This window comes from Pagrus major, chromosome 18 (genome assembly GCF_040436345.1).
Source record: "Pagrus major chromosome 18, Pma_NU_1.0".
Taxonomy (NCBI): Eukaryota; Metazoa; Chordata; class Actinopteri; order Spariformes; family Sparidae; genus Pagrus; species Pagrus major.
In genome coordinates, this window is record NC_133232.1 from 7,890,311 (window position 1) to 7,916,351 (window position 26,041).

The window sequence follows — 26,041 nt, forward strand, 5'->3', positions numbered from 1 at the left end:
CCAGAAGCAGAAGTTAGAGGGAGAAGAAGTTGTAGTTGTGGGGGGGAGTAGGTTCACCCAAATAAATAAACAAGAATATATCATCTGATGATATATTTCAGTCCTCCAGGCAACAGAAATTAGAGCAGTGAAAGTGTACGTCGTCTTTGATATACAGTGTGCTATAGCTGCCTCCAAACACACACACACACAGACAGACAGACAGACACACAGCTTATCAGGTAGTGTCAGTAACAGGCAGAAAGTTGCTGACTGGGTCAGATAAGGGCTGCTTCTGTTGTAATGAGAGTCTGAAACACTCAGACAACAAACTGTCTCACCTTTATCTCCACACCTCCATCTCTCGCTTCTGTTTCTGTTTCACACAAACACACAATCTTTCATCCCGTCACACTTAAGTATTCAGAAAATCTCAGACTGCCAGACTCCGGCGTTCGCTGTGTCATCCTGCCTTCATATCCCGTTTCTTCTTCCCCTCTCTCACACACACACACACACACACACACACACACACACACACACACACACACACACACACACACACACAGCTTCTGTAGGAATGTGGCCTGAGCTGAACTCGTCGCTTCACAAACGTGTTGGAGGAATTAAATTATTATTGCAGCTTCATTCAGCTCATTTCCTGCGATCCCTCGCTGTTTTACATCATTGTAATAGTTTAAGTGAATTACGAGAAAGTTTACCAAAAGAAAATTAGTGAATGAGATATTGGCATGAAACTCCAAACATACTTGAATGATCTTCTAAATGATTCCACTTTTAACTCGAGGGGAACATTTACTGTGTATAAATCTCTTTCAGAATCTCTTTGAGACTTGGATTTTGCTTGATCGTCATCAGTGGGTGTAGATCAAAGTATTCATCAGGCGATTAGATCAGCCTCTAACCTTAAAGCTTTTTACTTTAAACTCATTGGGTCATTCCATGATCTTTGTTCCTTAGTTGAATACTCACATTATCTCACAATTTTAAACTTTTCAAAAAGTGGTTGCAACAAAGTGAAAGCTAGTGGAGCTGGTCAGTTTTGAAAAGGAAAGATGCTTCATTTGGGTTAAGAAATGATTCATCGTTGGAGCGGAGTTGTTATGGCTCTGAACTTGGCACACATCCTTTTGTGAGCTCCTGCTGGTATTCAATTAAATATTGATGTTGGGCTGACGTGACTTATGATCAAAAACTAGACAGCTGACGACTTTGCTGAAGCCAATTTCCACAGAGGTTTATCTGGTAGCATGTTAGAGCCAGGTGTGGTTGTCTCTGGTTCAGGTTACATTAGCTTGGCGTGCTGTTACTGTCCTGAGTTGTGTGCAGCTCACTGTCCTGACTCACTGCTGCACAGCAAAATCACTCATGCATGCATGTTTATTTCAAGACACAACACACAGAAACCTGGGATTTGTCTTTACGACAACTGTCACACAAAATATGTATTTTTCTACATAATGTTGCTTTGAGGTATTAAAGTATGAATATACCCACACCTACTATAGTCTTAAGAAAAAAAGTTTGTGAATAGCTCATTGTTGTCACACACATCTAAACACACAGCTTTTGTGTCATCTCTAAGTAGTGCTCGGTGTTCTCTTCATGTAAACTACTTCCTGTTAAAGGCTGATTGATCAGGCTTCCAGCTGTTTGCTTCAGTGAATTTCTCAGTTGATGTGTTTGAGACTAACCCAGAAAATGACTTTACTGTCTGGGGGACTTGCGTCACCGATGTGCATGGGCAAATTCAAATTACCCATGATTTCCTCTGATAACACTAATCCTGTCTGGAGAAGTTCACTTCCTTCCAGACAGTTACGAAACCCACATTTGTGTGTGGGTTTTTTTTTTTAAACCAGGCCTATTTTGAAGGATGCTGCAAAACACGACACAGCAAGGTCTGCTATCTTAAATCAGTTCATAGAAGATAATATCTTTATTCATATTCTCTTTACAATATTGAAAAACAAAACAGAAAGACGGCATCTTAATAAAATCTCTCACAGAGAAACAACAGAGCAAAACATGGGGAGGCCCACATTGATACAAAAATAAACTTTATGAATGAAAACAAAAGGAACTTACATTCAACTGAAGTCATTCTGCACAAACTACAACAGCAACACAGGTACAGACTGTATGTACAACACGATATCTGCAGATTATACATTTTTAATTTGTACAAAGGACTGAAAGAAATGTCGTTTCAAAACAGCAGTCACAGTTCAAACACCAGTGATAGACATTTACATGAACCCACAGCACACCACAATGTCACTATGGCAGTTAAAAAGGATTTACTGACAGATTTTATTTGCAAAGTTAAAAATCTGAAGTGGAGATTACCCAAATGGGATTAATTTGACAACAGCAGGAATGGAGTTACACAATGAAAATGTTTTATTTAGTCAGCCTGGGTAAAATTTGCTTTATTGATGACTTTAATGACATTTTAGGATACTCTGCTTGGATGATAAGGTATTTATTGTGTCTTGCATGATTTTTTTAGTCCTGTTTGGTTGGTGGTTGGTGTGGTTGTAAAATATGCTCTATGCTTTCTATGCATGTTTCAGACAACAAGGATTTGGCCTGTGTGCATCAGATAAACAGCTCAAATCTGTTAAACTTCAGGATACTGCACATGCCGCGGAAGCCATATAAGTCTCTCTTATTAAATCGTCCTGAATTTTGCTTCCAAACTCTAATTTCTCTCAGTTCTCCTTTTTCAGATATGGTGCCAAAGTTCAGCAGCAGCTCAGCGCGACTGCAGTAAAAACAGCAGTGACTAAATATGTATTAATATTTGCAGAGTGTGCTTTGATTTGAATCCATTATGGTGCCTGATGAGAGATTTGGCAGCTAGGACTTTAAGAATAATGACAGATACAGTAAAAACTTTTTTGTCTCTGAACACCCTGACGTCCATTAACACATGTTACAGCAAATGCCTTTTTTCTAGTACGAGCATCGCCCTCATGACTTTTTTATCTCCCCAGGCTCCAGGAACCGTGTAAAAATTCAGTTGATGCAAGCTTTGATATTACAAGCATCATCTGCATCCCCGACACGTTTACATGGAGGCAGCAGCAGTAAACACTGTGTACACATTCACCCCGCGCTCCGTCGTTTGCCAAAACACAAACTGTCCAAACAGCTGGAAAATCCGATTTGTCTGTTTGATCTGATCTCTGAAGCCGTCTATCTGCACTGGAATTCACAAAGCACCTGATTAACGTGTTGTGTTGTGTGGACTGTGTAATCACACGCTGACAGTCATTGTTATGCTAACCCGTGTTTTATCTAAACAAAGTGGCTGTCATACTGTATGTTTGTTTAAATACTAAAAGAGGGACAATCCATGGCTTCCACAGTAGGTTTCCCTGAGTGAGTTTAGTTAATCAGAAAACACTGAGTGGATTCTTTTAGATCTGAAATGACGTTTTAATCGATTATGGTTTTAATTTATCGCGGCTCAACAATAAACTGAGAAGTCACATTATGTTTATGTTAGTTATGAAGTACAATTACCCAACATGTTGATAACAGCTTCTCAAATTTTAATATTTGCTTGTTTTCTTTATTTACATCAAACATTTCATACTGTTTATCTTAAAATACAGGATTTTGGAGCAAGTTGTGGGAGCAATTTTTCATGATTTTTGACTTTTATTGACTAAACAATTTAATCAGTCAACCGAAAAATAAGAGATAAGAGCTGAAATGAATAGTCAATTAATTTACAACTACTAAGAATTAGAGCCCAACTGGAACACGATTTTTGGGGCTGATGTCAGTGCTGATAGCAGGCAGTAAAAAATAACCCACATTGATATATTTGCCGATATACGCACAGTTTTTAAAATGATCCCACAAATGTGGAAACTGTCAAAATTTACAGTATAATGAAAATGACAGCATGTACACCAATACCAATAAATCTGTGATAGGCTCTACTAAGAACTCGTTTTTCAGGCAAGTCTATAGTTTAATTTAATTGTGAATATTGGGGCTCCTAACTGTCAAACAGTTGATTTTAGAAAAATGCTGTTCAAGCTAAACAGAGTCTCTGCTCTTCAGTAAAACACATTCACTTCTTAATATGCTGCATTCTGCACAACAAGTTCTTGACCAAAACAAGCGTTTCTTTTATCTCAGGCTTGCATATTTACACCGTATAAAATGGCTGCATAGACATTTCTTTACTTCTGCAGAAACTGCTCCACATTAAGAGTTCCCTTTATCTTTGAGGGCAGCAACACTGCAGAGCTGAACTTGATCACAAACACTAACGTCTCCTCCAAAGAAAATACTGTAATCTAGTTCACACTGATACAAATCCACGATTCATAATCTACAGAATTTACAGTATGGGAACAGCACTAACAACACTAAAAGTTAAAATACATCAATGTCACGACTAACATCACCTTGTCCCTCTTGTTTATGGTTTTCATCTTTTTTTTTTAATGAGGATCCAGCCCCCTTCATTGTAACAGACAGCAACAATAAACAACAGCAACAGTAAGCAGATTAAGAGTTCAATGAAATGTTTATCCTGCGTGAAATGTCATTTTTAATACGTTTCACATCTGAAATAGTGGGCCAACATTAGACACACATCAAATCTGTGTGTTTCTGACATTCTTGCAGTTCTTTGATGAGCAAATACATTTCACATGGACACAAACACAGAGCAGAATATGGATATGATAAAACCCTGCTGGGGATTTACCTTTCATACAATGCAACAGTCCTCATCAAAGCTCTTTATCAGGATTTCATCAGAAAGGCATTTCTGAATGAGCATTGTTGTCTTAATGTCATGCTGGCCACCATCATGGAAACAGTTTTTCTCATGTCTGCTGTCGCACGTTCAATCACATCTATGCTGCATAGTAAACATACTGTTATCACAGTTCGCCTGAATCTGCTGGTTTTAGTGCGTTTGGCTTGTTGGACGTGAGTGTTTGAGAAGTGAAATCCAGGAGATACAGTTCTTTTGGACATGTTTCAGAAGCAGATTCCTCTTCTGAGAGTCAGATTCTCCCAAGTTGAAAAAAAAAAAAAGTCTTGAGTTTCGCCTCAATTTAACTTTGAAAGTGTCCACAGTCAAGTCAGAAATACTGTTCAAGATGTCACAAGTCTAACAACGAGTTTAACGTTAACGAGTGCTCTCGGCAGCATCTCTCACAAAGGGATGAACTTCTGCGGAGGTAACCAAGGAGTCCTGAATTACCCCCGTCTAGTGTGGCACAGCAGGACTACACCACTTTAGAAAGTCAAACAAATGAAAGACATCTGAACTATTGTTTCATGTGGTGCTTTCATCTCCATCAGAGTGGAGAAGAAAGACTCAGATCTCACAGTGTGAGAGTGCTGAGCTGCTGTTAGTTTAAAAAAGTCCCATCTGAGAAGTGTGCTTATACACAAAGCTGCCTTAGATTGGAGTAGAAGACATAGTTGTATGTACGTCTACTGTTTAGTTTTCCATGTAATCATTGGAATGGACGCAAATTGCTGAAAAAAGACGTAGGCTTTGAACCAATACTGTGTCTTAAAACATCACCTCTTCACAGCTCCCATAATCACTCTCCACCATGCTCGACCCGTCGTAGCTGCGTGGGTTCTGCCGTGCTGGCCTCGTTTGAGGCTGGGCGGGGTTTGGTGCCGGTGGTGGGCTGGCCTGTTCTGCATACGATGGCATAGCCACGCTCAGACGCATGCTGAGTCTCTTGTAGCCTCCTGAGACGTTGTCCAGGCTGCGGGTGTGCTGGGTGGGGTAGTAGCTGATGGCGGTGTACTCGTTGGGGCACTGGGAGCTGGGAAGAGGAAGCCCGTCTGGACCCAGGAAGTCGTCCAGGTTCTGGTTGCTGTAGCAGGGCGGTAGAGGGGCGCGGCGGTCACAGCGGTCCAGTGGGAATGGAAAGCCACCAAATCGAGAGTTTCTCCGGGACTCCATGGTGGAGGTGGAGTAGGTGTCCTCTACGATGTCAAACTGGGGGAACTCCTGGCCTGCTGGGCGGCCATAGTAGTCAGGGTCTGCAGGATAGACTGAGATGGGAGGACAGAAAGAACATCAGTGGTTCATCCCGATACATTCTTTAGGTCTACTAGTTGCTGATTATTTCACAGTTGGAAAATAAATGTATCATTACCTACTGGAGGACAAGAAGTACCAATCCCAATACACCCCTTGCCCATACCACTTAGCCCTACCCCTCTGATTTGTGCATTCACAATGTTAGGGCTACATGTCCCCACAATACCTTATCTGGAATGAGCTCATATCTGCTAGTTTGTATATTGACTATAATTATTATTATTATTATTATTATTATTATTATTATTATTATTATTATCACTCTTGCACAATCTCGTAATCAACTTGTAAAGCAAAGAAAGCATCTTAGGTAAATCAGTTGCCCGTGCTTAAAAATAGACATATAAAGGTGATCTGTATTAAAAACTTCTCTATGCCAGTGTTTGTCGACACTAATCAGAGTAAGAACTTTACTTAGTTTTCATTTAGTTTAGTCAGATAAGCTTTCAGACTGGACAAACAACTTCAGCACTAAATGTCACCGATAGATTACTATTAATAAACACTGGGACAGTCAAGGCTGTGTGGGGTGTTCAGGACGGATTTGAGCAAGTCGGGGGGTTTGAAGGAGATTTGACTATTTGCATATTTAATCCTTCAGTGTGGATTTGAAGTGTTGTGGGTTTGATTAGTGGAACAGGAGGAGAGGGGATGTCTAAAGAAAGCTCAATGTCCTAAAGTCAGGGGGAAGCACATTAGTTTAATATCACAGACACAAGACTGATCCGGACTTCTAATGACTGCAAAAGCAGAATAATCTCTTCTTAGATAATCAGAATTATAATCAACGTACACTGACAATTCAAGGGCAACCTTGATGATAAGCTCCTCCAGCTTTTTATACCTCCCTGTGTGTCTGCTCTTTACATTTAATCACATATTTTCCCCAACCTTGAAACAGCCATTTAATGATACATTTTGTCCTTTTCTATGTGATAATTCTGAATAAAAAGTTACATCCATTAGAACTGCAGGTTTAACAACAGGAGGATTGTGTGGCGGTTGAAGAGTTGTTTTTCTGAGTTTGATCTTGGAGCTCACCTTGCAGTGATTCATCAGTTGTTTTCCCTTTCAGAGTGTTAGCTGTACCCACAACATTCTTTATTTGCAATTGCGTAAAGGGTCTCAAACAATGTGCTCAATGCGTCATTGAAGAAAACAGTTAACATATTGTTGGTACTTGAACTTGCTGACACGTCATAGATAGACAGAACAATTCAATATTGAGTTATGGTTACTATTTTTCTACATTGACTTGTTGCAGCTTCTACACTGAGGATTCGCCTCTTGGTTTGTATTATTGCAAATTTAATTTCCCTTTGGGGTTTGAACTTTTGGTTGGACAAAACAAGCAATATGCAGAGATTAATTTAGCTGTGTTTCCGTTATATTGTCCAGCAAATCTGAAGCAAACTTTTGAAATGTCACAAAAAAAATAATGCAAATTAGGTTTGGAGCCAATAAACTAGGCAACACAAATTGGAGTTTTGTCAGAAGTTGGTGGTGATGATGTTATGCATGGCTGTAATAAACAGTAGAAGGAGTAGAGGTGCCATCTAGAGATGTGGAAATTAATCTGGGAATTAGAATTGTATGGGATATTGGGTAAGACGTAGACAACGGACATAGCTTTTTCTTCTTCTAGGAGTGGAAACAGCTGATCAGACATATGATTTATATGTTCGCTACGTTATTCAGTAAATTATTCAGTAGATGTTACCATTATTATTATTATACCAGTATTTTTGAGTAAACCTGTTTCCATCAACCTTTTCGCATGCAATACTTCAAAAAACACTTAAACACAACGATAAACACAACTAAATCCAATGGTTTTCAGTGTAATAATAATAATTTATAATTTTTTATTAATAATAATAATAATAATAAATAATAATAATATTTTTTGTCAAAGATACATATGAATTAAAATCTTTTTTTTTACAGTTTCAATTGTATTTTTAATTAGGAAAAGTTATTGTATGGCTGATTGTGTATCGGCCATGCTCGCTTCAGTAATAGTAATAACAATAAAGCATTAATTATTATTAACAAAAATCCAAAGGAGGAAGGTGTAGCAGCTGAGCTCCCGCTGTGTGACTGACAGGGAACACCCTGCAGCGAGGAGTGCTTAGCAGAAAAGATGGGAGGAAAAATCTGAAAACAAAATGAGGATTCTTGAGGATTACCTCCTCAAATTATTGCCCTTCATCCCCAAAATCTCAAACTAAGAAGGCAGGCACATTATACAGTTTGTTCAAACAAAACGACATAAAAAAAAAAAGTCTCCTGCTGTCACTTGAGTTACTGAGAATACTAAGCAGACTCCCAGCTGCTTGTTTTGTGAACGAAAGACAGTAAATGAGACAAAGTGGTGGAGTGGAGACTGGAAAGAAGATGAGAAACAAGAGAGAGCTCTACTTAGGAGGGAGGGAGGGATGGTGGAGGAGGAAAATGTCCTGTAAAGAGTAAAAGATGGAGACAAAATGACAGTGTGAGGAACAGATAGAGAAACAAATCAAGAGTAGAGAGAAAAAGTGAAAGATGGAGTGAATGATGGAGACAGAGGTCAAAGGGAGAGACGGGTAGGTAACAAGAGGGAAGGTAAGAGAGGCGCATAGAACAGTTGCGAGGGAAAAGAGGGAGGCAAAGTGATGGTGAAGATGTTCCCAGGCAGCATCTTTAAATCTCCCTCTGTAGACTTAATGCAATTCAAAAGGATTCAACTTTCAGCTCAGACTCTCATTCTTTGCTTCTTACTTCCACACTTTGCACAATTCTAGAAGAAATATTGACAATGAATGGAAAAATTACTTTATTCATGATGTCCAAGATGTTTTTTTTTTTTTTTTACAGCTTTGCTTAGAGGTAACGTTTTACCTAAGGCTCATTTTTTCAAATTCAAGTTCAAGCGGGAATATAATGTCCTGAAATTAATTCAAGGCCTCATGAAATGTGAAAATATAGTCTGCTATGCAAATAAAATCAATCAGGTCTTTGCATTTAACCTGTTATATGATGAAGGCAGCAGCCCAGAGACTGCAACTCTGGGCTGCTGCCTTCAATTAATCAGCTGAACGGTGCATTAAAGGGAAAATAAAAATCATAATTAGTATCAAACTTAACCTCAGCATGCATTTATCACGGTAGCTTTGGTTCACTTCAGTTTTGCTTGGCTGCTGAGCTGGAAAGTTTTGAGAAGACATACAATTTAGGAAATGAGCATTTAAATTCACCACCTCAAAAGATATTTAAAGTCATGATTCGTTATTAAAATTTCCTTTTTCTAATCATGAAGGCTGAAAAGTTTAAGGGCTAACCAAGGACATATTTTTTGTATTACCCATTATTTGGTGTTAACATTGGGCCTGAAAATAATGAATAGTTTCATTATAAGTTAATCTATTATTTTCATGCCACAGTTTTGTCTATAAAATGTCAAAAAGTTCTGAAAAATCTCATAATTTCCAAGAGCCAAACTGACGCCTTTAAGTTGCTTTCTTTGTCCAACCAACAGTCCAAAACCAAAGACTGTGCATTGACTATGTATTGACTGTCATATATTTGTCTGAATCGTGACAAATTTATAATACAACCTATACAACAATCTTTATCCTTTAACATTTCTCATCATTTATAAAGAAGTATTTTATAAATGCATCAGTGAATGCGACTGTGAATTTGCAAGTATGCACCTCTTCTGTATTGAAGGGTTTAGAAAAAAGCTACTTAATGGGGGTGTGGCATTGAGGCATTGTTGAATACAGTGACAGCAAAGCTATAAATATTTAATTGTTGACCGTCTTTATATAAAAAGCAGTACTTTCGACAGATGTATTCCTTTCCTAGAACAAAACTAAACCTTATTTTGTGCTCCTATGTTCTCTTTTTTCTTCTCTCTTTCTCTCTCCAGCAGCATTTAATTTTACCATCATGGCATTTGATAGCCATAAACTGTTTCATTATGGCCGACAGTTTGATGGGGCTCTGTTTGTTTCATCACCATTTCATTTCACCCTGCAACTGTTTTATAGACAGGTACTTTCTTTACTCCAGGATTTGTAACCGTCTCATACACCTGAGAATCACCTGAACTGTCCACTGAACGTGTCAAGTGTGGTCGAGAGAAGCCATAAAAGATTTAGATGTAGGGTCACAGGGCGAACTAAAGCATACAAGTGTAACAGATTCGGTCTCCGTCCCCTCTTAACAACGAGCTGGATAACAAGTGAAGAACTACAGGAATGTGTCCTTTATTCTCTGTGATAAGGTCAAGCAGATGAATGACCTGCCAGGCGGGCGTTGCCTGGGGAGCGATGGCATGACGAACGCCTGATCTGCCTCTTTTCATCTGTCTCGAGAACATAGCAGTGGATGTATGAGTCATGGCTCAGCTGAATTGATTTCTTACATGAAAAAAAAAATGCTGCACACAAAAGGAGAGAGAGAGAGAGAGAGAGAATGAGAAAAAGGCAAGGAGGAAAGAGAGAGGGAAGAGAGAGACATGACAGAAGAACAAAAGAGGAGAAAGAAATCGAGTGATAGAAGTAAGGAGAATGAGACAAACAGACCAGAGGGAGATAGAGGGGAGATAAATGAAGAGAGAGGAAGGGACGGAGGGTACAACAGAGGAAAAAGAGAGATAGACAGGCAGACATAAAAGAAGTCAAATACTTTAATAGTCTCTCCTAATTTCGTAAATTTGATGATAAATGTGATAAGTGACACCTTTTCAAAGGTGTGCAAGAGACTGGATCATTAGCTAAATTGGCGCCCCCAAATTAATATTCAAAGCTACTTGTGTCACTCTGTTTGTGGTTATGATTCATGCACAAAAATGTTATCCAAAAGTAGAAAAAAAATAGTTTAACCTGCAACCACATGTAGTAACGATGTGTATACAGTAGCTGAGAGCAGCCCATGTGGGTACTTGTGTCATACCTCTGCCCCTTAATGGGTGAAAACAGTTTCTCTAATTTGACTGGTGGTAAATGTAAATTCTGAGCTTTTTGCCAATTTAATAGCATAAAATAAGAATAATTTATTGCTTTTTCGCTTTTGGGAGTCAGGCAAACAGTCATGCTGTTTTGTTGTCAACCTACGATTGCCGGCATTGTATAGAAATATAAAAGAAATGTGGTTTAATGAGTGTCCAAAGGGGACTAACCTGACATGTACAGCTACCTTACTGAATGTCCAGGTGATGTGTCATTAAGACACTTTGTTTTGTTGTTTTGCTATTCAGCCAATGACATTAAGGTAAACTTATTACATCGCTGTGAAGAAGCAGACCTGCTGTCTCTTTTGATAGTCCTTAATGTTTATCACGGGACCATTTACTACGAGCCGAGAAGAGCAGACAACAGGTCTGTTTAAGCCCCACTTCCTACTTTATACTCACTTTATGTTGTTTATAATGTGTATTATTAAGCTTAATTTATGTGAAGTATTAAAAATAATTCACATACAGTACTCCCTTGGCAGTCTTTTAAGTGGACAGACCAAACCCTTTTCTAAAAGCAGGTGTTTTATGGCAGGGCCATATTTTTTTCCGTTCCACCAACACAAACATTTTTCTGATTTGCTTCAATCTACAGGCACAATCAGCACACATGTCATTTTCTTAGTAACACTATTAACTAACCTGTCAGGGATTTAGAAATTGAAGTGCAATGATTGATCTATAAATTGAGTAGTTGTCAACTATTAAATTACTCGCCACGTTGATTTTAAGGAAAAATAAATAACAATGATCTGATTCCAGATCCTTAAATGTGATTATTTTCTAGTTTCAACGCTCTGTGACAGTAAATGAAATATCTTTGGGTTGTAGACAAAAGAAGTGAGGACGTCATGTTGGGCTTTGAGAAACACTAATCAACATGTTTTTGACAATCGATTAATCAAGAAAGTAATTGGCAGATTAATCATTAATGAAAATAATTGTTTGTTGCAGCCCGATTTAGAAAAGGGGTGAGAGAGTAAGCAAGAAAAAAAAAAAGAAACAAAACATGTAGATATTTAGAGAGGGAGACAGGAGAAAAAAACACAAGCTGATGGTGAATAAGGGAGGTTATTATATAGAATGAGATGGAATACAATATTGACAGTCAACCCAGAAAAAAGAGAGGAGAAATAGATGGAAGAGGAGAGAATCAATCGCAGGAGGAGAAAGTGACAAAGACGAGCTGAGAGATGAAACATCACTGTGTTGTTTCCTGATGTTATCGCATCCAATCAGCCTCTTCTATGAATGTTTCATCTTCCAGATTTTAATCAGCGTCGTGTGTTGACAGACGACTCTACAGGCAGCCCTGTGTTTCCCATGATGCACCACTCCACATGGCAATTAAAATACTTGTTTACAATGACCTTGAATGACTGAATAATTCAGCCTGTCCTGACCTTTTTGTGTTAGTGTGGCTCTGCAGCATGACAGAGAATGTCGAGGTGATTTAGTTTACAGCTTATAGACTTTTTTCCCTTCAGTGCAGTTGACATTTTCCCAGATGATTCTGTGATGAGTGCTGCAATTAGATCATTTTTTACCATTAACTTGAAATTAGCTGCGCCACTTACTGCTGACAAAGACGCCTTAAATTAAAAATACATGCATGTGACGGGTCAGTCTTGTGTCGTGATTAAAGGAGATTTATTCTGTGTTTTTAGTGCATCGGTGGTTCACGATGGAAGAATTACAAAGTGATGAATCGGTGGATCGACTGATATGTTTATTTCAGGGCCGATACCTAGATTTTTGGAACCAATATACATTTGCAATAAAAATAAAAATCTTTGTTACATTCATTCACTGGTTATTCTAAATTTTGACACTGAATTTATCCAATTACTTTCCTTCAGTACAATATTGATGTACTGTACTTGGGGCGGCTGTAGCTCAGAGGTAGAGTGGGGGGTCAAGTAATCGGAATCGCTGAATCCCGACTCCTAGCTGCATGTCAAAGTGCAAGATACTGAACCCCAAATTGCTCCTGATGAGCAGTTGGCACCTTGCATGGCATCCCCCGCCATCAGTGTATGAATGTGTGTGTGAATGGGTGAATCTGATAAGTGTTGTAAAGCGCTTTGAGCGGTCAGTAGACTGGAAAAGCGCTATAGAAAATGTGACTGTGATGAGTTCGCTTCAGCCTCAAAATATAATAATTGGTGACATTTTATTTTATTTATTTAAAAGTGTCAGTCTCAGTTTGATTGATGGCCGTATGAGCGATCATTTAAATGCAGTGTTGTTGGTATTTGTGTAAAGTTTTATTTTATATATTTAACAATATTGCGAGTTTGATGATGACAAAACATCAAAACAATACAGAATTTTTCTCATAAACAACTAACATAAACACACATTCTTTACGCAAATACAATTTATCTGAAAGAAAGTCAAGTGATATATCGACCTGGCTGATTTATTTGTCAGCTCAGGGCTGCCCAAAGTGTGGCCTGCGGGCCAAAGTCGGCCCCGCCATAAGATTCATTTTGGCCCCCAGAACAAAAAAGTGGGCTTTATAAAAAGTTATATTACAAATCATCAACGGTTGTGAGGTAAACTGTTCTTCAAATATGTAGGATCCCTAATTATTATTTTTCTTAATTTTTTCTTATAATTTTTCTTAAAAAAATGCCAGACACTTTGCATTAGGTAGTTGGGATCAAAGGGCCATTTGCATCTTAACAAGACAATACAATAGGTGTTTGGTTTTGGCCCGTGGCCCATCATCATGGTGCATCTATGTCTGAATTATGTAAATAGAAAACACAAAGAAAGAAACCAAACATGAAAGTTGTTTCTTTCACAACACTAGTTTGCATTAGTACATCTGCTCTGTCATAAATCATAAAAACACATGAATACACACCTTCGTAGTCCATGTCCCAGTGGTTCTTCCTGATGGAGTCGTTGTCGGAGCTGGACGGTGGCCTGGCAGGGAGGTTGGGGGCAACGCTGCACACAACAGGCCCCTGCGTCTTTTGAGAGGAAACCCCACTTATTGAAGAACTGATCTGGCTTCGTGGGCGAAGCGACCTGAACGGCGAGTGGTCGAGGTCATTGACTAATGTGGTCATCTCTATGGGGTTGGCTTCCTGGTTGTCGGCTTTGAGGCTCTTGGCCAGACTGGGCTGGAAGTAGCTGTGAGTGTGAAAAAGATATTTTGGTTGCGGTTGTTTATTAATCTTCATGGAGGAATTACAGATACACAGATTCCTGCCTTATCTACTTCTTTATTTAATCAAAGACAGTTTGTTGTATCAGTGTTGATAAAAAAATTGTACAGAAACGTGATGACTAGATGTTGGAGGAGAATGGTGAAACTTTTGTAAGATCAATCTTTTTTTTTTGCTGTGTTGCAAGTAAAACATGTTTCCAAGAGTTTCTTCTGACATCCCCGTTCAACTTGACTGTTGTATAATTGAAGAAATTCTGTTTATGATGGATTCAAATTCTCAACAGGGTTCTTTGTCTTTCAAGCTGGGTACTTCCCTCTTGGATGTCCACTGTATGCACAAAGGCTTTATAATGATCCACAGAGCAGAAGGTCAAGAGAGTTACAGGACAGCTTCTGCTAGTTCAGAATCTCCTGAAAAGTTGTTTTAACACTTTGTAGTCTTTTGTCTTAAAACATATAACCTGAACAGATGGAATGAGTTTCTGGACTCCTGACCTTTCTTTTTAGACACAAAAACTTACCCATTGGAGTCCTGGACACAGACAGGCTTTTTCTTCTTCTGTTGAACGTAACGTTTCCTGATGCAAACGAAGATGCCGACCAAGAAGAGTAATCCCAGCACGCTGACGCTGATCTCCATAATTTCCATATAGCCAATCATAGGAGATACCTGAAGGGTAGACAGGACAAATGATGGGTTGAGTGTAATTTAAGATACCTCTGGATGTGACGTGTCATTTCCATCGACAGTCGTCTCAAAAACTGTGAACAGTAAATTATGTTGTTCTGACTCACCTGAGGCAGCGGGTCGCAGTGGATCAAGCCGTCTGTGACTTTACAATCAAAGCCTCCAGGACACGGATTGGGAGAGCAGAATTCTACTTGATTGTGGCATCTATGGGAGGAAAGGATGTTGGATTTAGGACATTATGTAATGAGAAGTGACAGTGTTGCTGTTCTGCTCTTAATGCTTGTGGAATTTTTTCTCATACTACATGGAAATCAAGCTGAAGAGATAAAAAGTTACAAACTTTCCCAAGATGGAGACAAGTGCATCCTTTTTTTTCGATCACTTGGACTCATGGAATGGTTTGGATTGTGGCCAAAAATCAGGCAGTTTCCCTCTAATCAGTTAGTGTTTATGTCCAAATTGCTGTGGACTGAGAATATGGAGTGTGAACAAGAGTGCTACAGTGGGGAGCGGCACAAAGGCTGCCACCTTGGCCCTGGAGTGAAGGTTGAATTTGGCTGATGATACTGGAAGCTTCACTGCAGCCCTCCATCTTCCAGGCCCAGGCACAAAACACGACCCTAAGGACCCACTGGCAGAGCTCTGATTGCTAAGTGCTGCTGCTGTGATACTGACAAAACCTATCATTTTGTTTTACATGAAACTGCCTGTTGTTCAACTTCACTCGCTCATTTCCCAGGTGTTGAATTCCCTCGTTGTACAGAACTGAATGTACATTCCAGCAGTTACAGAATAAAATGCAGCATTCAGTATGTTTTAATGGACAAGAAGTCCGGTTTTTGGAGAGAGCGAAAAGTTTTTGGATGAAATACGTTGTCAGGCCTGTATTTTTATTTCTATTTGAATGGATTACTGCTCTATCAAAACACACATATGTGTTGCTGATTAATGTGACCCACGTTAAGATAATTATCAGACGGCACCAGAAAACCTTCACAGCATGATAAAACATCTATCTGTGTGCTTTACAAGCCACGACGCAAACTCCCACTTCCCGTAATTATGATCCACTGGTGGTCATTTTTCATTCACCAAGTTAAATTGTGGGGGGACGCAATTCCACAGGCGGCCGTAATGAAAGGAGGAATATGCAAATGCTGCAGTAATTTCATTTGAACGTGACTGTTCTGTTTGTCAGCCGATGGTGGTGTGAGTGGAATACAACGAGCTGGTTGTAGGTTGATGAATAAAATGTGTGTGTGTGTGTTAGAGTATGCATCCAATCACATACGCATGCAAATTCAAGGCATGTGTGTTTTTTTGTTTTTTTCAGAATGCAAGCATGTACTTCAATGCAAGTGATGCTGCATATAATGAGGGTTGTGCTGATGGGCCTTTATATTCATTTGGCCTTGTTGGAATCATGATAATACCTGTGTGTGTCTCCTTATGAATCTGTGGGTGAACGTGATCTGTTTGACCACAATACATATGGGAGACTTCCGTATTTATCTTCTTCACTTATTAATATTTTTCTTGATTGTTTGGTTATTAATTCAGTGTACAAAATGTTAAAAAGAGTATCAAGCTAATTAGCCGATAGCCGGACTTACATTTATCTAGTCCCAGCCATTATTTCTCTGTCACTTTACCAGAATTTGCAGAGTTCTCAGAAAGTTCAACATCGCTTAATATAGGTGGGATAATCAGTTAACAAGTTAACAACAGTTTATCTAGATGAACCTACTAACCTACCTACTACAACTGAAAGCTGACCTGTAAACGATACCGATTATTAGTAATCCAGGAGACCAATAATTGAGAAATGGAACTGATATACATTTACAGGAAAAATACAAATCTTAGTCTCAAATTTACAACTTACTCAACTACTGTACTTATGTATAATTATGAGGTGCTTTGCTTCAGTATTTCCATTTCTGCTACTTAATACTGTCACTTCATTTATTTAACTTAAGTTAGCATATTGAGATTATTTAGTGCCGAATATGGCCAAAGTACTGCATTTTTAAATGTATTGATTTTATTGACAATCAGACACAAAAAACACTAATACTGATAATTGGAAAAATTTTGAATATCAGTCTACCCCTACCGTAATCTGTGATGAATGTGTACAGTAACTGTTGAGTAATAATTGTACCATTCAGTGTGTTTTTTTCCTTTCAAATAGATGTTTCTAACATTTCTGTCTGTCTGATTGTCTGACTGCTCTTGTTTCCTGCCCAGTCTGACCACTTCTTATGGCATGTCTACACATGAGGCGTCTCAGCAGCATATTAGAGTTGTCTGGCGAACAGATACACGCTTATTTTCACAGTACACCTTCTTCAAAGAGAGATACACCTATGGTATTGTGTGAGTGAAATGCAAGCTGTTACACTGCTTGTGAGGACAGCTGGATTAATTAAAATAGGAGCGTATCACTTCTGGTGCGTCGCCTCAATTCTGTTAAACTGGAAAAGGTCTACCCCGTTGTTATGACAGATAGCTGAAAGATGTACAGTTTGACTTAATGTAGGTTTTGATGACAGGGAGTAACAGAATGAAGGTGGTTTTCTTGCTGGTTTTGGCTCCTGGCAGTCAGTCAGCTCATAGTCAGCTAATAGCAGAGCTAGCTTCAAGGTTGATCAAAATACTAAATTAATTTCGAAACATGTTAATCACCTTGGTAGTATTTCCTAGGTGTCAAAATGACCTTATAACATTTAATTATATCTTAATGATACGTCAGAATTGTACCACTTTATTTGAGGTCAAGAAAAATGTTCATGACACAATTATGATGGTCTCATGGCCAAAGTCAGAACCAACCACACTCAAGTTATGGTGTCCATACCCTGTCGAGTTTGGACTTACTTGCCTACGGGGTCTATTTTATTTTAACCAACTTTAATAAAAACTGTACATCTTTCAGCTATCTGGCATAACAAGGAGGGCTGGACCTTTTTCCAGTTTAACAGAATGAAGCGGCACACCAGAAGTGATACGCTCCGATTTTAATCAACCCAGCTGTCTATAGGAGGTGTAACAGCTCACGTTTCACTCACACTGTACAAGAATAAACTCAGCCCAAAATGTGTTTTATCCAGTTTAATGTGTCAGACTACAGCAATTGTGTGCTGGGCTTTAGGCGACCTACACTCACAGCTGCGCCTGAAAGACAGAGCACTGAAGCCCTCTTAATGTGCTGTTCACAGTGCACCTCCTCTGTAGATACAGTTTTATTGGCAATGACAGGGGCTGCACTCCATTTTGTGTCGGAGTGCTGCTTGTTACAAAGAGGCAAGGGCAGGAAAGCCATCATCAAACAGCAGAGATGCTGTGACAAACTTTAATTTAATCTTTTTAAAGCTTCAAGTGTGGGCCCAGACTTTATCGCACCTTTTCCAATTGGAGTCAGTAACTACAAACCATGTGAGATATGTTTATATCGGTCTGTATTGTTTAGATGCTGTTGGTACATGTTCAAGTGCTGCGTGGAGCAATCATTTTCAGTTGGCACAAATTATGTGTCATGAAGAAATGGACTGGAAACAAAGCCCAACCAGCTTGAAGGGGCACTGTGCCATGTTATTATTACTGCTTTAAAACACAGTCAGAGCTGGGGAAATAACACAATTTGTTATTCACTATAGTTTCCCTTAGAGAAAACCTGCAGAATACCAATCACATGCTACCAGAGGCCAAAGTGATGCTGACATTGAAGACATTGTAGATGATCAACACATATTTATATATTTCAAAACAAGACAAAAGCGGTGAGTGCTGAGTTTCGTGAGAGGTCGACATGAGTTCAAATACACACACACCCTTTGTGCATGCTGCTGCTCACTAGTTTGCAGTGAATTTACAGTAAATTATAAGGGCTGCAAATAAACACGTGCAAGTAACGCAATGAAACACAAATGATCTTGTGGTAAAACTCACGCAATTTGGTGTTGAACACACCAGCATTGCTGATGAAAATCTGACATGACTCAGGCAGAAATGTTCACGGACGAGGTAATATTCTAAAGTTTTTGTCACGTAAAGTTTAGCCTGGTTTGCTGACTTTCTCTCTTACTCTCTGATTCATTCCATTATTTTAATCTTCTGTAAAAGCTTCCAAAACAGCCTCTGGATTAATATTCGACACTAAAACTTTTCAGTGAAACCAAACTAATCAAAGTTTAACAGCATACACAGCTTTTGAAGAAAGTTTTACACCACACACAATTCCAACAGATGAGAAACTACTGCAAGTAGGCAAAGGATATATTAAAAATGCTAAAGTGTGTGTGTTTCTGTGTGTGTGTGCTTTTACCCTGCTTCAGCGTTGTCCAGCGAGCAGTTGCACATGTAACCTTGAGCTTTGGGTATACACACCCTGCCGTGGGCACATGGCTGGGAGGCACACGGGTTGTCGGGCAGCTCGCAGCGGGCGCCATGGAAGAGTCCTGCACACCTGCAGTGCGGCTCTGCAGAGTAAATAAAACACACTCAGACGTCTGAGACAAGAGCTACTGATCAAAGCCACAGCCAGTTTCCCCTACAGGCAGTAAATAATCAAAGCAAAGGTCAACCTGATCCAGCCAGAGAACATGAGAGTGGGTTTGATATTTAAAGGGAAAAATCCCCCCATAAAAACTTTTAACGGCAGTTTTGAGGTTTTTCTTCTTCCTGTGGATAACTGGTCAAAAACCGAGGTGACACTGTAAACATCACGTTTTGTCAGCTGCCAAATCAAAGAGTGAGACATTTTTTTCTAGATCTGCTATTTTGCAATCAAGTGAGAAAACCACCTCAGAGGAAGACACAGACCAATCTACACCCACAGGAGCTCGAAATAAAGCAGAATGCAATGCAACACTTTCTTTCCTAGGATGGGACATGACTCTCATTCTCATGTTGTTACAGGGATGGAAGACATATGAAAGCACCAACTGAAAAAAGTAAATGACACCTCAAAGTAACTCCTGGTTGTTGAGTAACATCTGTAGAACTTTTATTCTGAAGTTACTACATGGAACCTTCATTTTTTTGTTGATTCTAGCGGCCTGTTTGGACAAGGAAATAAAATTAACTTTTGTATAAGTACTATACCACCAGATGACAGGCATTAAGTATAACTATATTGAAATAGCCACTCTTCTCACTAATGGTCTTGTATGCTTATGTATGTCATATTGAGGCATCAGCCTTACATCCAGATGGTTTTATAACCAGTTTAAAGTTCCTTGTAGTGTTTTTAAGTTTAAAAGTTGAAGTAAACCACCAGAAAAAGCTGATGATGGTTCTGTTGCAGGTATGAGTCACACTAACACTTTTACATAAACCCTCATATTGCTCTGCCTGTAAAATAATTGTGTTTACGAATTTCTCCACTGGAGGCTAATGTGGAAAAATTTCTCAAAAAGCATTTTGGAGGATGTTTGGAATGAAACCAGTTATGAAGAGTTCACTGATCACTGATATTGCGATATTTTATCACTGGGATTGCTCTGCTTATTTTCCTATATGTCATTTGGCCGTCTCACTCATATACAGACACTTGTTTGGTTTTTTTTAAATCTGTGGCTCAGTGTTTTGCTCAAGGACACTTTAACATGAGGGGCTGGGACTTGACCCACAAACCCTGCAGTAAATCAACTTGCTCAACCTGACTTTAGCTATCCATGACTTTAGCAGTAACCTGTGCTTTATTTCTCTCTTACAGCCAACGCCAAAAACCAGCATTGAACATGTTACGATCTCCTCCTATCCAATGCTTATGTCACATGATGACACCAGAGTCAGCTCCATTTCCTGGTTGAAAACTCCAAAAGTAACTCACTAGTAAGTGAACCTCTTGAGTTGAGATTTTTTGTTACAGATGTTTTTGTGGCATTAATCTCTTGTGAGAGAATAAACCAAAACCTAACGAGGCCTAAACTGGTATAAAGATGGGAGAAGAAAAAAAAAAGTTACTGTCTACATCTATTTTGTAACTTCACACCCCTTTTCAGTTAAACAGCAGGGGATCGACTTTGTATTCTGGAGTAAAACGAAACAAACATCCACAGTCCTCATTGTTTATGCTGTTTGTCTGATTACATTTGCCTGACCTGGAAGGCTCTTTGGGAAATAATATTTACTTGTTGTTCAGCATCACATTCCAGAATTTGTGCCTGAAGCATAGTGAAATATGATTTGATGTTGAATAAAGTTGTGAGAAAAGTAATACCTGACTGTTACCTTCGGTCCTGTGTCCACGGGGGCCACAGTGGACATTTTCTTATTGTACAGAATAGTGCAGCTCAGTGACCAAACAGGTGAAGAAAAACCAGCAGGCGGCAGGTTGTTGATAACAGCTATAGGGTTTGTTTGTTTACACTGGTCTCCCAAAGCTCAGAGATCTGTATCGTCTTTACAGCTTTATGTTTGGCTTCATATCCAGCTCCGTGGAGAAAGAGGAACATATTACCTGCACTCTGCATCACAGTCTCACAGAGATTCATGAGAATAACATTATTTTAAAGCTCCTGGTTCTTGTATCTTTAAAATTGCAGGTGTGCTTATCAGCTGCTATTCCAAGCCATCACACATCCTCTTTTGTGACATATAATGTGGAAAAAAAGAATTACCCATTGCTGTCCTTTCCGACACCAATTTTTTTCTTTATCTTTTGTGTTGATGCATTTGGCCAATTAGTGATAACTGAAAACGGTAATAAAGCAGGAAGGGTCTGATAAGGATTTCAGGACAAAAAAATCTTTCATGGCAGACGTTGTGGCTTGTCCCTGACTGCGAGGATGTACTGCAGCTTTAAAGAAAAAAAAAAAGAATTCATGCCAAGAAACTGCAGTAGTACCTTCTACTTCTTCGTGTAATAACAACCTGGCATTACAGATCTGCAGGGGTCTCACTGAGAATCTTGAAGAATATTACTCTGACATCACTCCCCTTTTTAAAGCGTTAGGCTGGTATTCTATAAAAAGACCAAGAACATCAGTACTTTTTAGACTTCTCTGATCTGTGTGTTGTTATCACTTCTGTGTTCACTGGCTCCTACTGAGGACTTAAATAGTTTGAAAAAACTGACAAATACATGATTAAACATTTTTTAGACTAAGCCTCAGTTATTTCCTTTAACAGCTGTATGAGGTGTTTGTTGAGGACTGATGGATTAATCCACATCTCACTTGAGACACCAGAACCTCTTCACACAGAACATCATGGAATAAAATCGGATATTTGTATTCTAAATCAAATCGGTCAGTTTCGCCCTTCTAGGATTAAAATGGATCCATTTTAAGCCTGTTGATGTTTTTGGGTTTTAGTTTCTAGACTGTGCTGCAGATGCTGCCAAAACATTAACTAATAAACACATTTTCTTTTTCCTCCTATATGATTGCAGTAAAACAAAGTGTAAATGAACTTACAGTCCCATTCAGCCTCTAATTAAGAATAATTTGAATTAAGATGAACAGAGTTTTTTGTTTTTTTTTTACATGAGAAATTTCTCTGTTTGTGTCTTTGTTTGATCTTTATTGTTTTTCACGTGGGCAGGACTCAACTGGAAACAGGTGATCTCACACAATATCTGTGCACCAATCAGAAATCAACAGTATTTGGATGAAATACTGATAACAGCTGTGGCGTTGTTTGCTCATATTGCAGAGCCACTGTCAATCTAATCTCATCAAATTACACTCAGGCAGGACAACTTTTTCTGTTAAATGTACAATAAATTACCGCGTACATAATATTTAATGTGACAGACTAATATTTAATACACATTGAGCTGAAGCTCGATTCTGAGGCTGTTCTGTAAATAGTTTTCTAATTAATAATAAATATAACAACTTCTGATCAACCCGTATCAATTTAATTAACAACTTCTGGTTAGTCCTGCCCACTTCTTGTTTAAGCCCCACCCATTCTGAGAACAAATATGGATACAGATAATTAAATTGGCTAACAGATAATGGTGTACTCAGCTGTAAACTTGAGTCATGTGACCGCTTCAATGCACTCACCTCCACTGCTGTCCTCCTCACAGACCCCTCCGTTCTCACAGGGGTTGTTGTCGCAGGCCCCTGCCCTGCTGCAGCACTGGTACACCCCAAACACCCTCCTGCTCCCTGGCCCGGCCCACTCCGCTGTGTCGCCCACTCTGATTGGCTCCCGGTTGAGCTCCAGGCCCTCCAGGCAGCCGATGAAGTTTCGTGGATGCCGGTGGACCTCTGGAGCAGAGTCCTGAGTTAAAGAAGCGAAGAGCAAAGCACCATGGGAGCGCAACATCCGACACGGCTCAGTCAGGGTGGTGAAAGCTGGATGGTGCTGGTCCAGAGTCAGTCTCAGGGCGGTGGAGTTGACCTCCAGCAGGATGCTGTGCCACTGGCCGTCCGACACCGGATCAGATCTGATCAGTAAGGAGCCAGGAGAAGTGTTTCCACATCTGTACCTGAACCGCAGCTCTCCATCAGTCAGCTGAGGGAGGAAGATGATGCTCAGTTAGCAAAAAAGAATCTTCAGAGCAACAAGATAAGAACCAAAACTTCTAATCACTAGAAGAAACAAAAGGTCCCATCCAAGTCATGGCTTCCTCTAAATCTAAACCCAATACCTTGGAAGAGTTTAGCTCTTAAGATTTAAGATCAACTCACCTCTTATCAGCTCGGTAGAGGCTCAAGATTATACATTATGCAACGGTTTAGTCTATTTTCTTTTTTTAAATTATTATTATCAGAAAGAGCATCTCTGGTAGTGTGAGGGTGGGGAAAGAATAGGAAAAGCAACTGTTAGAATTTAAAGGTTATTTGTCTTGTTTATTAGAAAGCCGTAACTGTTTTCTTGCTGGATTTTGCTCCTGGCACCCGGGAGCCAAGTCAGCAAATACGATAGCTAACCAAGCTAACACAAGCTTAAATTAGCGGCATTAACTTTAGCAGTGAAGCTACCATGTATCGTCCATTAGGAAACACTAAATAAATCACCTCTGTACTGTAACTCGCCTCCATCACTATCAGAGGCTGCGCACAAACTTGCTTTAATTGTTGCTAAAGCAGAGCAGGCGGAGGACAGCAGAAATTACTTCCTCCATAAAAATCTGATCCAGTTTCATCCAAATCAGTGACTACAGTTGGTCTGTGTTTTTGTACAGTAATCTGTGAGGCCTGATCCACAGAAACTACAAAATGACTTTTTTGCCATTGTTGGAAACAATTGTCTCATTGTTGCCTGACACTGGCATACAGGTGTTATATAAAGTCAGACATATGTGATAAAAAATACTTATTTACTACTTACTACTAAAAAAGTTAAATATAGAGAGATAAATAAATCTGGTATGCACTGTGTTATAGATTCAATTCTAATGTACCAAAGTAATAAATATATAAGCATTTAGGTAAAAGTTGAGCAGTAGATTCAAAGGATAAACTCAAAACAGTACTCAGAGTATATACTCAATGCCAGCAGCTACGGTAATTTTAGTTTTTACATTCTGTCTACAGAGACTCTTAGAAGCAGATGACATGGCTGTGTTTTTGTTGACAAGTCTTTTGTGTCACAAATGAAATCTGTTTTGGCAGTTGGCTCCCTGTGTTCGCCCTGTACAACACCACACGGGGCACAGAGTCACACATTTATTCAGCATTTCAATCACATCAGCGGGAGCCACTTTACACTCCTGCACGCTCAGCATTCCCGCAAACTAACAAGCCAGCAGCTTTTTTTTAAATTCATGTTTTCTTTATGTAATGGAAAGCTCCTCATATCTTACCTATTAAATATACAGTTGAAATGTGTATTTTGCAAATTGCTGTGTATCACCCCATTGGACGCTGACAGCCGTGATGCATAATTGATACCATTCTGCTTGGCTCCTGCTTCTTTAATTGCTGCAGGACGATGAGCTTTTCTCTCTTTAGTTTGCATTTTTCTCTCTTTATTCTTTTATTTTCTGTCCTGCAGCTTTTATTTTTCTGCTTTTTATAAAACTTTTAAGTATAGCACGGACAAGTTGCTCAGCATTCAAGCCCTGCAGGGTGTCCTCAGGGCAACACTGGTCTGCTCTCTGTCTAATTCCCTGTGGCTGAAAGAATAAAAACATGAACAGAAGTGATTCATTTTGGACAGACGGACCTGAAAACATCTTCACATGGATCTTTGAGGGCTGCACTGACTTTGGTTTATCATGGAAAGATGCTGAAGCGCTGGCAGAGGAACAAGCAAAAGAAAACCTCGAGACATCTGAGGCGCCTGTCGCTTGTCTTTTAATCTATTTTACATGACTTGGTGTGACTTCTGCTGTGATTCATGGTGGATATCTGTAGAGAGATAGCACGGTTTGACGCACTCAGGATTTTACACTATCAGCACGTCCGATGTAGCGCGGGCGCTGTGTCAAGTCAAGCTCCACAGGGACCGAAGCTCTACAGCATCATTGCCTCATGACTCCATAAATCATCAAACCTGAGCGCATTCGCTGCAGGCTTCCTGCAGGGAGCTTTAACACTGCTGGGCAAAGCTCAATACTCAACAACGGTTACTATGCTCGTATTCTGCTTGCATGTGCACACTTACACACAAACACAGATATTTTCTTGAGAGCATGCAGGAGGCAGTGCTGCATCTCTGCTGTGATAAAAGCTTCTCTGAGGGCGGGCAGTTGTTTCTGTGGTGCAGGATAAACATTGGCGAAAGGTCACGTGCTTTATTCAGTAAACAGCAGAATATGCAGGATTTTCCTTTAAAATCAATGTAAAGACCCAAGTTATACCCCTTTCAATTATCACTTATGCACCTCCAGCAGTTTGTGACTGTGTCTGTCCTGGCAGAGATCCTGCACTCTGCCTGTATGTTCTTATTTTGCGGTGTTTGAAACATTTTGAAACCAGTTGGCGTGTAGACCCACAGCTCCGGACCAACTTTTTCACCACCGTCATGAAATAACAATTTTTACCATCCTGAGGTGAACATAAACATCCCAAAATTAAAATTTTGTTTATTCACTTATAATCTATAGTTGTTAGTTTGCATCCAAAGTACTTTTACCTCAAACTACTTAGCTGAAGA

General features: G+C 39.4%; 1 protein-coding gene across 1 annotated transcript in view; it reads right to left on the reverse strand.

Annotated features, from left to right (window-relative positions):
* Window positions 1-5,557: 5,557 nt before the first annotated feature.
* The window catches only part of fat2 (FAT atypical cadherin 2), a 105,983-nt gene continuing 85,499 nt past the window's right edge, over window positions 5,558-26,041 (reverse strand). The window contains exons 23-28 of the mRNA XM_073487361.1: window positions 22,999-23,452; window positions 19,305-19,458; window positions 15,082-15,181; window positions 14,808-14,956; window positions 13,978-14,249; window positions 5,558-6,054 (exon numbers count right to left, since the gene is read on the reverse strand). Of these exons, the coding sequence (XP_073343462.1) occupies window positions 5,558-6,054; window positions 13,978-14,249; window positions 14,808-14,956; window positions 15,082-15,181; window positions 19,305-19,458; window positions 22,999-23,452 (1,626 nt within the window). The remainder of the gene's footprint in view (window positions 6,055-13,977; window positions 14,250-14,807; window positions 14,957-15,081; window positions 15,182-19,304; window positions 19,459-22,998; window positions 23,453-26,041) is intronic.